The 12133-nt window shown below is 45.4% G+C and overlaps 1 protein-coding gene across 12 annotated transcripts in view; it reads left to right on the top strand.

The window, feature by feature from the left end:
* The window catches only part of Bcas1 (brain enriched myelin associated protein 1), an 84672-nt gene that overhangs the window by 39507 nt on the left and 33032 nt on the right, over positions 1 to 12133 (top strand). For 9 of the 12 annotated variants that reach the window (XM_052725694.1, XM_052725702.1, XM_052725700.1 and 6 more), the window contains exons 7-8: positions 2173 to 2382; positions 11338 to 11379. In XM_052725694.1, coding sequence (XP_052581654.1) covers positions 2173 to 2382; positions 11338 to 11379 — 252 coding nt within the window. The remainder of the gene's footprint in view (positions 1 to 2172; positions 2383 to 11337; positions 11380 to 12133) is intronic. The other 3 variants (XM_052725703.1, XM_052725701.1, XM_052725705.1) reach the window with 1 other exon arrangement.

Here is a 12133-nt window from a genome sequence, read left to right as displayed (position 1 = left end):
GGTGGCTTTGAGTTTCCTCATGTGGATGCTAGGAACCAAACTCAGAGCCTTTGCAAGAGTGGGATGCTCCCTAACCACTGAACCATCCTTCCTACATTGTCATCTTCAGTTGCAGTGTGGTGACCGTCGAGAGCACTGGCCTCTGTGTCAGGCTGGAATCTTGACTGTCTCCTCCAGACTCTAGAGAAAGGATGTTACATTAGCTAACGGTGGCAGGATACCTTGTGGGGCTCTCTGGGAGAAAGAAGGTGAACGGGCAGGGAAGGAAAATGCGAAGGAAACTTTGCTGGGGTCCCGTCCCAGGAATCCACTGAGTGGGTGGAAACCAGCCATGGCCGGATCTGGTCCTCCCTCTTCTCTCCCTCTTCTCCACCCCCTCTCAGTTTAGGGGTTGACAGATCACAGGCCCAGCTTCCTTGTCTGAAAATGTGAACACTGGAAAGATGACTTTCAAGACTCTGGCCATCTACAGTATCATGGTGCACACCTGTAATCCCAGGACTCTGGAAGCTGGGGCGGAGGAAGAACTGACTGTAGCCCAGTCAGAGCTACTCCCAAAGACCTTTTAAAACAAACCAACGACCAAGAACATTTCAAAATTCTAAGTATACTTTTTTTTTAATATTTTGGTCTAAATCACATTTTTATTGTCAGGTTTTTTTTTTTGTTTTTGTTTTTGTTTTTCTTTTGATCAGAAATCATCATCTGGGAATTTAAAGGAATTGTGTCATTAGGTCCAGAGAGCAAAAGTCGTAAAATGAAGATGCTTAAGAGAACGAAGTCAGGTTAGAAGAGCCTGATGTTAAAACTTGAATGTCAGTGTTCACTCATGGCTGGATGTTATTTGGGCTTCATGAGTCTTCATCCTGACTCTCGGGAAAGCAGAGCCTAGGAATGAGCAGCAGTTCACTGGAGGAGTAAAGGGTGTGTGTATGGAAGCAGGTGGCCTGGTGCATGACTGTGTTCCCAACACTTGGGCAGGGGGGGTGGGGTGATCAGAAATTCAAGGTCATCCTTGGCTGCATAGGGAGCTGAGGCCAGCCTGGGCTACATGAGGCCCTTTATGGGTGGGGAAAGAGAAGAAAAAAAGTAGAGAGGAAAGAAAAGAGAAAAGAAAGGACTGTGGGGGGAGAGAGGGAGTAAGAAACATCAGATACCTTGGAACTGGACTTCAGCACAGCCTGTAGGCGGGAGTGAGAAGGGGTAGGACGGAGGAACAGGAAGGAAGAGAAGGGAGGAGCAGGAACCTTCTGAAGAGCTTGTGTGTGGAGTGTGGAGGCTCATCTAAAGTGTAGGAGTGGGTTCTGTGGACCTCCATCAGCTGACAGCTTCCTCTCTGCCTTCTCCGTGGCCTGGATCTCCAAAGTGGGATATGGGAGAAAAATTTCAGAATTCTTATGACCATCAAATTTATCTCCACCTTTCCTTAATTTCCAATTTGGCTTGGTAAAGTAATAGTGTTTATAAAATAAACACAAACCATCATGCATGATTGTGTGCATATTCAGAATATTTCCCATGGGTGGGAGCCCGGTCAAAACTATTTGGAGACAAAGGGCCTTGGTTAAAAAAAAAAAAAAGAAAAAAAACCCTTTCTTTCCTTCCTTTCTTCCTTTTTACATTGATTGATTGATTGAGTGTGTGTGTGTGTGTGTGTGTGTGTGTGTGTGTGTGTGTGTGTACACATGTGCACAGTACATACATATGTATAGAAACATGCAAGCCACAACACACGTTTGCAGATCAGAGAACAACTTGCAGGAGTCAGTTCTCTCTTCCACTATGTGGATTCAAGGGATTGAACTCAGGTCATCAGGCTTGGAGGCAAGTTCCTTTACCCACTGAGCCAAGAGCCCGCCCAGAACTCCACTTTCTAATAATATACCACCTCTCCCCAAAACCTACCCCCACTAAATTACTTACACAATCATCATTACTAACAAATCTTCCCCTTTTTTCTTTCCCAAAAGGGAAATATCTGGAATATATTTTCTTTAACACAAAGCTATATTCACAGTGGAAATTTGCATAAAACAGAAAATTAGAAAGAAAAAAAGACTAACACCATGCATGACCCCAGCCTGTGCTTATTTTAACAGAGAATCTTTTACTTTTGAAACTGTGAGATTATTTTGAGTTTTTCACTTTCCTTTTACAAATAAAACTTTTTAGGAGACTGAAAACTCACCCAGTACTTCAGCCAACCTCAAGTCAGATAAAGCCAACTTCACGCCCCAAGAGCCTCAAGGGGCGACCAAGAGTTCGAAAGGCTGCAGCCCACCAAGTCATGCGCCTCCTGCAGCAGCCAACGACCCAAGGGAAGGCAGCAAGGAGAAGTCAGGGCCCACCGCACTGCCTCTGGGAAAGCTGTTTTGGAAGAAGGTGAGTCTGGTCGCGAGGAGTTCGCAGGGTCCGGGGCGATGGCCTGGACGTTGATGATTCTCAGACGTTATTGTCCTCCTCTGTGATTTAGCTTGCCATTGTCATGCTATTCACAGGTGCTCTGTAGGGGAGAAAAGGCTGTGAACAAGTAACATTTGTCATTCTTTGAATGACTAGGGTTAGTGACCAAGGGCTGTGGTGTGTCATGACTATATTGTCCCTCTGCAATGGTCGATAGCCCGGGCTTCCTCAGCACACACTCTTCCAGGGCAGAGGACCCCCTCTTTGTCTTTACCTCTCCCTGTCCAGATGCAGCCCTGGTGAGCCGATTCTTAATCCCCATTTTAGAAAATAACGATGTCCACCAGACCACCAGCAGGGGGGCGTGATCTGTAGTACAGCCGAGTAGGCAGAGGTGCCGCTCGCACAGAAATGGTGGCCGGGCTGTGGTGGTCCGAGAGCGGGGCTTTACCCATCGGTGCAGAGCAAACCCCACCGTAACGAGTGTTCAGAACTCCGACCCGGTTTAAAGTTCTCTAAAAGATGAATGAGAAACTGGGGTGGATTCATACAGCTGGAAGCACCTGAGTCAGTGGTGTCCTCAAAACCCCTGCGCTCGGCACACTGCACAAAACAGCGGCAAATGCCCATCGGTTTCACTCTCTTGGCGAGAATCCAGCTGGACCTCTGAGCCACTTTCTGGTTTATTTCTTGTTGTACAGAAAGTTTTTCTTGTAGATTTTTCCCAGGACACTGATTCCTCTCATTCATGAACACATTGGAACATGTCAACTACTATTTTAATTCTATTTCTGCCTACATACTAATTTAGAAGTATTTTGCCAGCAGTATAACATAGGAAACAATTTCCAAATGATTTATGTGCACATAGTGGTGGCACAGGAGAGGACTTCAGTGACCCATATTTGAATATTCACATTTAAAGAATGATTGTATACTCATATATGTATGAGACTTACATGTATTATGTATGTATTGATCATCTATATAGTTATATACCATATGTACAAGTACATATGATAGTTATACATATATTCAGCCAGGCTTGGTAATACATGCCTTTAATCCCACCATTCATGAGGCAGAGGCAGGAGGATCTCTGTAATTTCAAGGCCAGAGTGGTCTATATAGTAAGTTCCAGGACAGCCAGGACTAAACAGAGAAAACTGGTCTAAAAAAAACAAAAAAACAAACAAACAAACAAAAAAAACCAGAATTGTACGTATCTTCAAAGCATATTAACATATTATACTTTAGATCAGCATAGACTTTTGCAAGCTGGAGAGTGATTCAGAGCAAGTAGCACTCTTGTGGAGACCCCGGGTTCAGTTCCAGTGCCCATACTGGGGGGCTCACAACTGCCTGCAGCTCCAGCCCCAGGGGACCTGATGTCTCTGGTTTCTGTGGACACACGCGCGCGCGCGCACACACACACACACACACACACACACATACACACAAACCTTTTTTGCAAGCAGATTTATTGCTCAAGTTGAGGCCAAGTGCATTGAGTTCAGAAAGGAATCCAGTGAAAAGAGATCATGTTACGTCAAAAGTGTCCTGGTGTGATGGCAAATTTGGATTCTCCAAGAAGCACACACCAAACAGAAGTATGAGTGATTTATAGGGGAAATTCCTGTGAATGGCGAAGGAGTAGAGGCTGGAAGTCAGTGCTGAGGCCACAGTGGGAGGCTGTTGTTGGGTGTGTGGGAGAGAGGGGGGGGCGGGGAGCATGGCTGGCGGCTGGTGCTGGCAGAAGCCGAGGGAATGCCACAGCATAGCTTGTTCATGGTCAGAGTCCCACACTGGACAGGAAAACATGACCCAGGGCCCCTCCATGCTCTGTCAGTGACAGAGTCGTCAGGGAAAGGACAGTAGAGTGCTGAGGGTGTGACAGGTGGAGTCTGTCCCCACAGGAAGTCTGACACACCTCCAAGCCATCTCACGCTGAGCCATCTGGACGGTTTGTCTCACTGACAGATTTTCCCATCTTCATGTGGGGACTAGGTAATGAAGCCCCGATAAAGGCTAGATGCTCCCAGAAAACTAGAGATGAGATGAAATGTTCAGGATCTGTGGAAAAGTCTAACATCTGTGATGTCATGTGACATTTGTGAGCTCAGACCAGCTATCACATGATCAAAATGGGCCATGTCCTATCTTACAGAAAAAAATCTCTTCTAAGAGCTGGACACATTCTTTTAAACAAGAGAGCCCTTGTAGGTGGAGCTGACATGGATAAATTATGTGCTGTGAAGCTCTTTATATGGTTTTTTATGTCTTTATTAGATCTCTAAGCATTCCGAGCAATGTGTTTGATCATATTCACCCCTCCCCTGACTCCTCCCAGATTCACCCCCTTCCCTACCCATTGAGCTCTATGTCCTCCCTTTTTTTTAACTTCTTCACCCATCAAGTCCCATTTGTGTGACCCATTTATTCTTGCATGTGTGGCCTCCCACTGGAGTGTGGCCAACTAACCAGGGGCTACTCTTGTAAAGAAAACTGAGCTTGCTCTCCCAGCAGCTGTCAGTTGCCTATAGTACCATGGCTAGGGGGTGGGACTTCCTCTCCACCTCTCCTGTCCATGCTGGAATTCGGCCTGGCTTGTAGCTCCTTGCTCTTGGCAACACATCTTCAATGGGATCCTGCCAATTTTTTAAATTGGAGTGTTCAGTGTTGTTAAGAGGGCCAGACTATTCTTTAGATTAACCAATTAAGAGCTAAGTGCTACTAGAGGAGACTGGGGTGATTCTGTTTCTGGGGTTTGAATGATTCTCTCATACCAGACATTCCCTGGTTATCAAAAAGAGATTGAGAAATGGAAAAACACTCACATGTTATTAAAATTATTAATAAAAAGTAATTTTAGTATAGGTTAAGTATGTTTCATTCAATATTTGGGACATATTTATGCTAGTAAAATTATTATTTGTTGATCTGAGATTCAAATTTAATGGGGCATTAAATCACTAGGCTGCTCCCTTTCAGGGAACCTCTGGGTTTGGCCTCAGTCCTGTTTACTCCATTTTCAGTCTGAACAGCTAGAGCCTCTCCTTCAAAGCACTGCACGCTCTTCAGTTGTTCCCAGAGATCCTCTTTCTCAGCCACCCTGTCCAGGTTTCCTTCTTGCCTCTGCGGTGCCCTCGCAGAACACATCCCCAGGCTGGGCAATCAAGCCCTCTCTGCCCTTCTTCATGTGTTATCCGACACACCTGCTCCTTGGCTGTGGAAGGCACCGAACTGCGGTCTGGTCCTCCCAGTCTCTCAGCCACAGACTTCTCTGAAGGACAGAGAAGAGGAGCAAGGGGCTGCCAAAGGCTCTTCTTTGCCCTTGTGTACTGAGCTGGGAAACCAGGCCAGGGGCAACATCAGATGGAACACAAGATCTAGACTGGGTTCATCACGGGCAATGTCATGCTTTCAGAGAAGAGTGGAGACATGCCCTCACCCCTCCATAGAAAGACAGGCTTCTGCATAGCAGCAAAGCTCACCCAAGGGTGAAGCCAGTGCTTAGAAGTGACAGATGACTTAGGACAAGGGGAAGCGCTTAACAGCCCGACTGGCAGCCCCAGGGTGTGGGTTGTTAGCACAATTTTGATCTCCATCAGCAGCGGTTCTGTTTATTTTGAGCTCTGTGGCTGCATCTGATGTATTTGAATACAGCAGAAGAATGCAAACCATCCCACATGGCTGCTCCTTTCGGGGAAGCCTCTGGAATCTGTTCTCAGCCTTGCTATTTTATTTGTTTATCAGTAAAAGGAGTAAATGACGTAAAAGCACTCATCAAGCTCACCAGCTGGGTGAGTTCATTAACACAGTCTGAACAACAGACAGTAAAACCCTCAAGAAACTGGCACAAAAAGCTGAGGTTGATATGACCCAGAACTCTGTTTTACAAAAGTCAGTGTGCCCCTTGACTACAGAGAGGGAGCCATTAAGATTTTAACTGAGCCCCACGGCACACCCTGCCTGCCCAGTCCAACCTTGGAGCCGATGTCATTGAAGCAGTGTTTACAATGTCTCTTTGTTGCCGGAGATTTTCGGGTCAGAGCCTGGGTCTTGGTAACTCTTAAAAACTAGGCTCATCCACTCATCCTCAATCTGCCAGTAGTGAGAAGGGGGGTGAGTATTTCATGTGGCCACATTGGGAAGAAGAATAAATAAAGAGGTCCACTGACCTCCAGCTCTATCTTTGGGTCCCTGATGTGAGGTTTATGGTTAAATAGAGAGCAAAATGTATGCACAGCTAAGCTGTCTTGGTCAAGATGTGGTCCTGTCCATTACTGACTCCTGGCTGTATTAAATGCTTTATGTATGTGAACAAACTGCATATATACATATATGACGTATATAAAGGAGTCTATGTCCCGCCCCCACTTGACCTGTCTGTGTGGCTCTAGGAAGCTAAGATAGGTGATTATAAATTATTCTGGGCTTCCATATATATCTAGGATCAACCCGAACCATAGAACTCTCACCAGAGTCATTGAGAGTCACCAGGCCATTCACTCTACCTGTCCCAACTCTTGGACTCCAGCATAGTTCATCTGCCACTTGCAATGTCACAGGGAGAAAGCTGCCTACCTGGATTGGCTCTCTGGGGGCAGAATCCAAGGTCAATTCTTGGGTTCCTGGGGGCATCATTTAATATGGTTTCTCCTCAGCACCCACAAAGTCTCTTCTCTCCATAGAACACAAGCAATTTAAGGGCAGCTGAGCTGGTCGAACTTGATCTACCAGCCACCAGCAGTCACTCCTCCAGACTGACTGCAGAGGCAGCAGACTCCTGGAGTTCTTACTTCCTCCTGTGAATACTCTTTCTGCTTTTTTATTTCCCTTGACCACTGTCTTTCTGCTCTGCTTCCTACACACCAGCTTCTCCAGGAGTCTATGGACAACTGTGCCTAACTACAGACACTGTTCTTGTTTCTTCCACCTTTTACCTGCTCACCTTCCAGAGGAGGCATGTTATGTAAGCAGAGTTGCACAACAGAACACTACCCCTGAGCCTGCCCCTGCAGTCACAGAGTCCAGGACTCGGGTGCTGAGCTGATGTTCTCTTACACCAGGTGTGAAAGTGTGGCTGGAACTGGCCTCTTGGCTCTTCTGAATCTTTATGCTGACTCGGTGTTTCAGTCGCTGCTAGTTGGGAGGCTGCACCTGCAGACAAGTTTGTAAACATCTACAAAGTTCAGAAAGATCTGATGGTTCTTTCGTACAGTCCTAGAAACACTTAACATTACACGGTGCACAGCCATTTCCCTTTTCTGTTCTAATCTAAGCCTTCGGGTGACGTTAAGAGAAGATCTCTTCTTGGTAATAGGAATTATTCGTTACTGTGCCATCACTTTAGTATACAAAACAAAACAAACAAAAAGAGAAACCATACATACAGGGGATTGAACCTAGGCAAGCAAGTACTCTACCACTGAACTATATCCCCTCCACCCCATATCCACCCCACACGCACCCTTTTTTTTTTTTTTTTTTTTTTTAGTTTGAGACAGAGTCTCAACTAAGTCACTGTTGACATGAAAAGTACAGCTCTCACCTCAAAGGGAGAAAGAGTTTACTCTGAAGTTAACTATTGGTGACCATGACCCAGGAACACAGATCTGGGTTATCTGCAACGCCGAGTCCCAACAGTCACAGTTTCATGAAGTTTTTATCTTAACAGAACAAAGCCATAAATCAGCAAGGTTTTGAAATACATCAGTGGAAACATCAGCTTCCAGCAGAGCTGAGTGTGGGCCCCAGATGCTGTCTTGTGACGTTCTTGGCTTTGAGGTTGATGGAAGACGGGAGTCAGTTTGCATAGACCACAACAGCCAGCTAGATATTAGCAGACAGTACATTTAGAACTTAAGAGCGTTGTTCCCTTTGTCTGCTTTTATTTGTGGTTCTGTTGACACAGCAAAGGCTTTGATAGCAAACAGTCTGATCTAAGCAAAACTATGGTCAATGTAGAGGAAAAATAGAAAGTAGACTCAAGTAGTGCAGAACAGTCTTGAAGATGCTATAAAAATTGCTCAGGTGTGAGGGACGCTCATGAGCTCTCAAAATAAGGACTGTTCAGGCTAATCAGATGATTCAGTGAGTGCTTACTGCCAAGCCTGATGACCTGAGTTTGGTCCCTGGGACCCGCATGATGGATGGAGAGAACTTCTACAAGTTGGTCTCTGACCTCCATATACATGCTGTACCACAAAGAGAGACACACACACAAATAAACCACTTTAAAAAGTATGCGTATAGGAGGGGGAGGGGAATGTCTGGATAGTATGACTTTCAAAGTGTAACATAGCAATCTCAGACTGGTCATGAACCCACCAGGTAGATAATCTTACCTTTCTGGTCCACCTCCCAAGTGCTAGGATTTTTAGAGGCATGTGCCACCATGCCGGGTTCATGTGATGCTGGGGATGGAACTCGGGTTTGTACATGCTAACCAAGCATGCTATCACCTGAGCTACACTCCAAACCCCCCAACAGGCAGAAGGATCTGGAAATCTAAAGCCACAGTGAAGATCAAGGGAACATGGGTGTTCAGAATGAACTCCTCCTGCCCCTCTCAGTCACCTACACCAAGCTGACAGTGTCTTCTAGAACACAGTGAGCAACTGACAAGATAGGAACCTTACAGACAGGAACATCCAGATAGGACTGGCCTCACGACAGAGAGCTGGGATGGGAAAGAGGCTTGAAACCTTGAGAGCTCTGTTTTTAAGTAGTGTGTGGGGGTAATGTTTCCTCAACCTAATGTAAACAGTACTTTGACTCCAGAAGCTATTGTAGGTTGGACTTGAGGAGGTCAGGTATCCCTTGAGTCTTTAATTCTATTTAATATTACCTGTGTGTAATATTAAATAACTTCCCACTGGCCTAGAGAGAGAAGTTGACTCTGTCTTAGTTACTTTTCTATTGCTGTGATAAAACACTGTGATCAAGAGCAATTTCGGGAGGAAAGAGTTTATTTCAGCTTACAACTCTCAGGTTACACTCCATCATCGATGGAAGTCAGGGCAAGAACTCAAAAAGGGCAGGATCCTGGAAGCAGGAGCTGATGCAGAGGCAATGGAGGGGTGCTGCTTACTGCCTTGCTCCCCATGGCTTGCTCAGCCTGCTTTCTTATACAACCCAGAAACTCCTGCCCAGGGGTGGCAACACCCACAGAGAGCTGGGCCCTCCCACAATAATCACTAATCAAGACAATACCCCACAGATTTGCCTAGAAGCCAAGGTTATGGAGACGTTTGCTCAGTTAAAATCTTCTCCTTCCAGATATGTCTAGGTTTCTGTCAAGGTGACCAACTCCAGCCAACGCACACTCCAAGACAGCAGCATCCCTTGTAAATGGTTTTGACTGTGGCATCATTTCCGCATCAACAGAAACTTTCAGAAATGTTGGGGTTCCTGTGTGCCCAGGATGTCCTCGATATGGAAATAAGATGGGCAGAAACAAGCAGTCTAAGCCAATGATCTTAGCTAGGAAGCTTGCAAGTTCACAGTCACCAGATGGGGACTTGACTTTCAGAACAATATCCTCCACTCTATTTCACCTGAGCAAGTGACTTGGCCTCTCTGTGTCGTTTCTTACACTGTAAATGATGGTCATGTACTTGTTGCTTGAGACACATTAAGGGAGATAAGGCATGGCAGGCACCTGAGAGATTCGTGTGTAAATATCCCTTCTCTTCTTCCCCTCCCTGTTACTAAGCAGGACTAAAATGGGTATAGGGAAATGGTTTTAACCTGGAATCGAAGAAAAAGACACAGAAGGTCTGTGAGTATCCTGGTATCATCTGCAAAGTATTTTGTTTCTGGGAAATTCTCAAGGCAGTCTGTATCTACAAAAGCCCCACACACCAAGGTTTAAGAACCACTGAAGGAAAGCTACCAAGATGACTTCCAGAGTCATAGCCAACTGACAGAGTGTAGCATTGACCTTTGGAAGAATCAGGATGCCCCCTCTCCTGTTTGGGGCAGGACTCTAGATGCCATGTGACTCCAGGGGGATAATAGTGTCTGAATTAGGGTGTGTGAAACCCTAGGCCCTGGCCTTCCATGGACTAGTCCACTCAGGTTGAACTTGAGCAGGACAGAGTTGCCCAAGACCAAGGGCTAGTGTAGGGAGCTGCCCCCAGTGCTGACCAAGGGCTATAATCAGATAAGGCTGGGGACCCTCTTATAAGGTGGGGGTACCTGCTTGCTTCAAGACCCAGAGCACATTTCTCTGTTTCTCTTATAGAATTTCAACAAGTTATCTGTTTTTGCCTAACAGTAGCTGTGTGTTAAAGGACTATATTTCCCTCTTGGGCTAGGAATGTAGTTCATTTGGTAGAATGTTTGCCCAGCATGCAGGAAGCCCTGGATTTGCTCCCCAATACCATATAAGTGAGGATAGTAGTGCACGTGGTAGTGCATACTTGGAATCACAGTCCTGGGAAAGTGGAGGCAGGAGAATCAGAAATTCAAAGTCATCTTTGACTATAGAGTAAATTCAAAGCTAGCATGAAATGCATGACATTCAGCAATAATAATAATAACTATTGTTATATATTATTTAGTTATTATTATTGTTCTGTTTTTATTTGCTACTAGAAAATATGAAGCAAATATGTTCTTTCTCACAGCCATAACTCTGCAGCTAGCATTTTCTGTGACAATCATTCCTGTTCCAAGCATACCCTACCTGTGACACTGTGTTTATTCTTTGTTTGTTGCATCTTGAAATACACGACTTGTATCATCTTGCTATACCATTTGCCTTTGTGGAAGCCTCCTTCAAATTCTTGCTCAAACAAGGTCTACATTAACAGTCCAGTATGTAAGAACTACCCTGTTGGACTGGTAGACCAGATGACCCTTTGCTCTTGGGTGACTTACTTTGGTAACATCTTGACTCTTGCTTTTGTTTTTATCTTCCTCTAGTCAGTTAAAGAGGATTCACTTTCCACAGGTGCAGAGGAGAATGTAAGTGACTCCGTGCCATCTCAAATCATCTTAAATCACTGTCATCTTTGGTGTGTCGGGCCATTGGGTGTTCAGCTCGGGGATCCCTTGTTTTGCATGTCCTGTGTTTTGCATCCACTGTAGACTCTTTCATCCCTTCCCATGATCAGGGGCCAAGGTGCGGGGGACAACATTGGACCAATTCTTTATCATTCCCATTGAATCATGCAAAAGTAGATCCAAAATCAGAGTGTCCCTTTTCTAGCTTGTCATCCTTCAGGGGCTGAACGAGTCTACTGCACATAGTAATGGCTTTGCACATCCTTAAGGGATGGGGTTGCATCTTCTGCTTCATTCTGCCTGGACTGCTCCTTCACCTTCGTTTCCATGGTTATTCAGATTCTCACTAATTTTGGGTGGTACTCAGACCCAGCCATTTGTATCAGGCATGAGGATGTCTTACAGCAATAATCCAGACTGTTGTCTCCACTAGAGAGCTGACCCCAGGGGTCTGATAGACTGATGGCCAGATATTTCTGGCCTTTAATCTTCTAGAGGTAGTCAAAAATTTTAAAACAGTTCACTCATGTCCAAAGGAATGGTGTTGTATGAGATCTCTCTCTCTGTCTCTCTCTCATACACACACACACACACACACACACACACACACACACACACACACACACACATATGCATGCACGCACACACACAATGTGTCTTTTGAAAATCTCATCCTGAGAGATTACTAAATGGGGCCTTGGCAGCTCCAGGCCGA

Source organism: Peromyscus californicus, unplaced genomic scaffold, assembly GCF_007827085.1.
Source record: "Peromyscus californicus insignis strain IS unplaced genomic scaffold, ASM782708v3 Scaffold_7__1_contigs__length_154581171, whole genome shotgun sequence".
In the NCBI taxonomy this organism is placed as follows: domain Eukaryota; kingdom Metazoa; phylum Chordata; class Mammalia; order Rodentia; family Cricetidae; genus Peromyscus; species Peromyscus californicus.
This window is presented reverse-complemented; position numbering and strand designations above follow the sequence as displayed.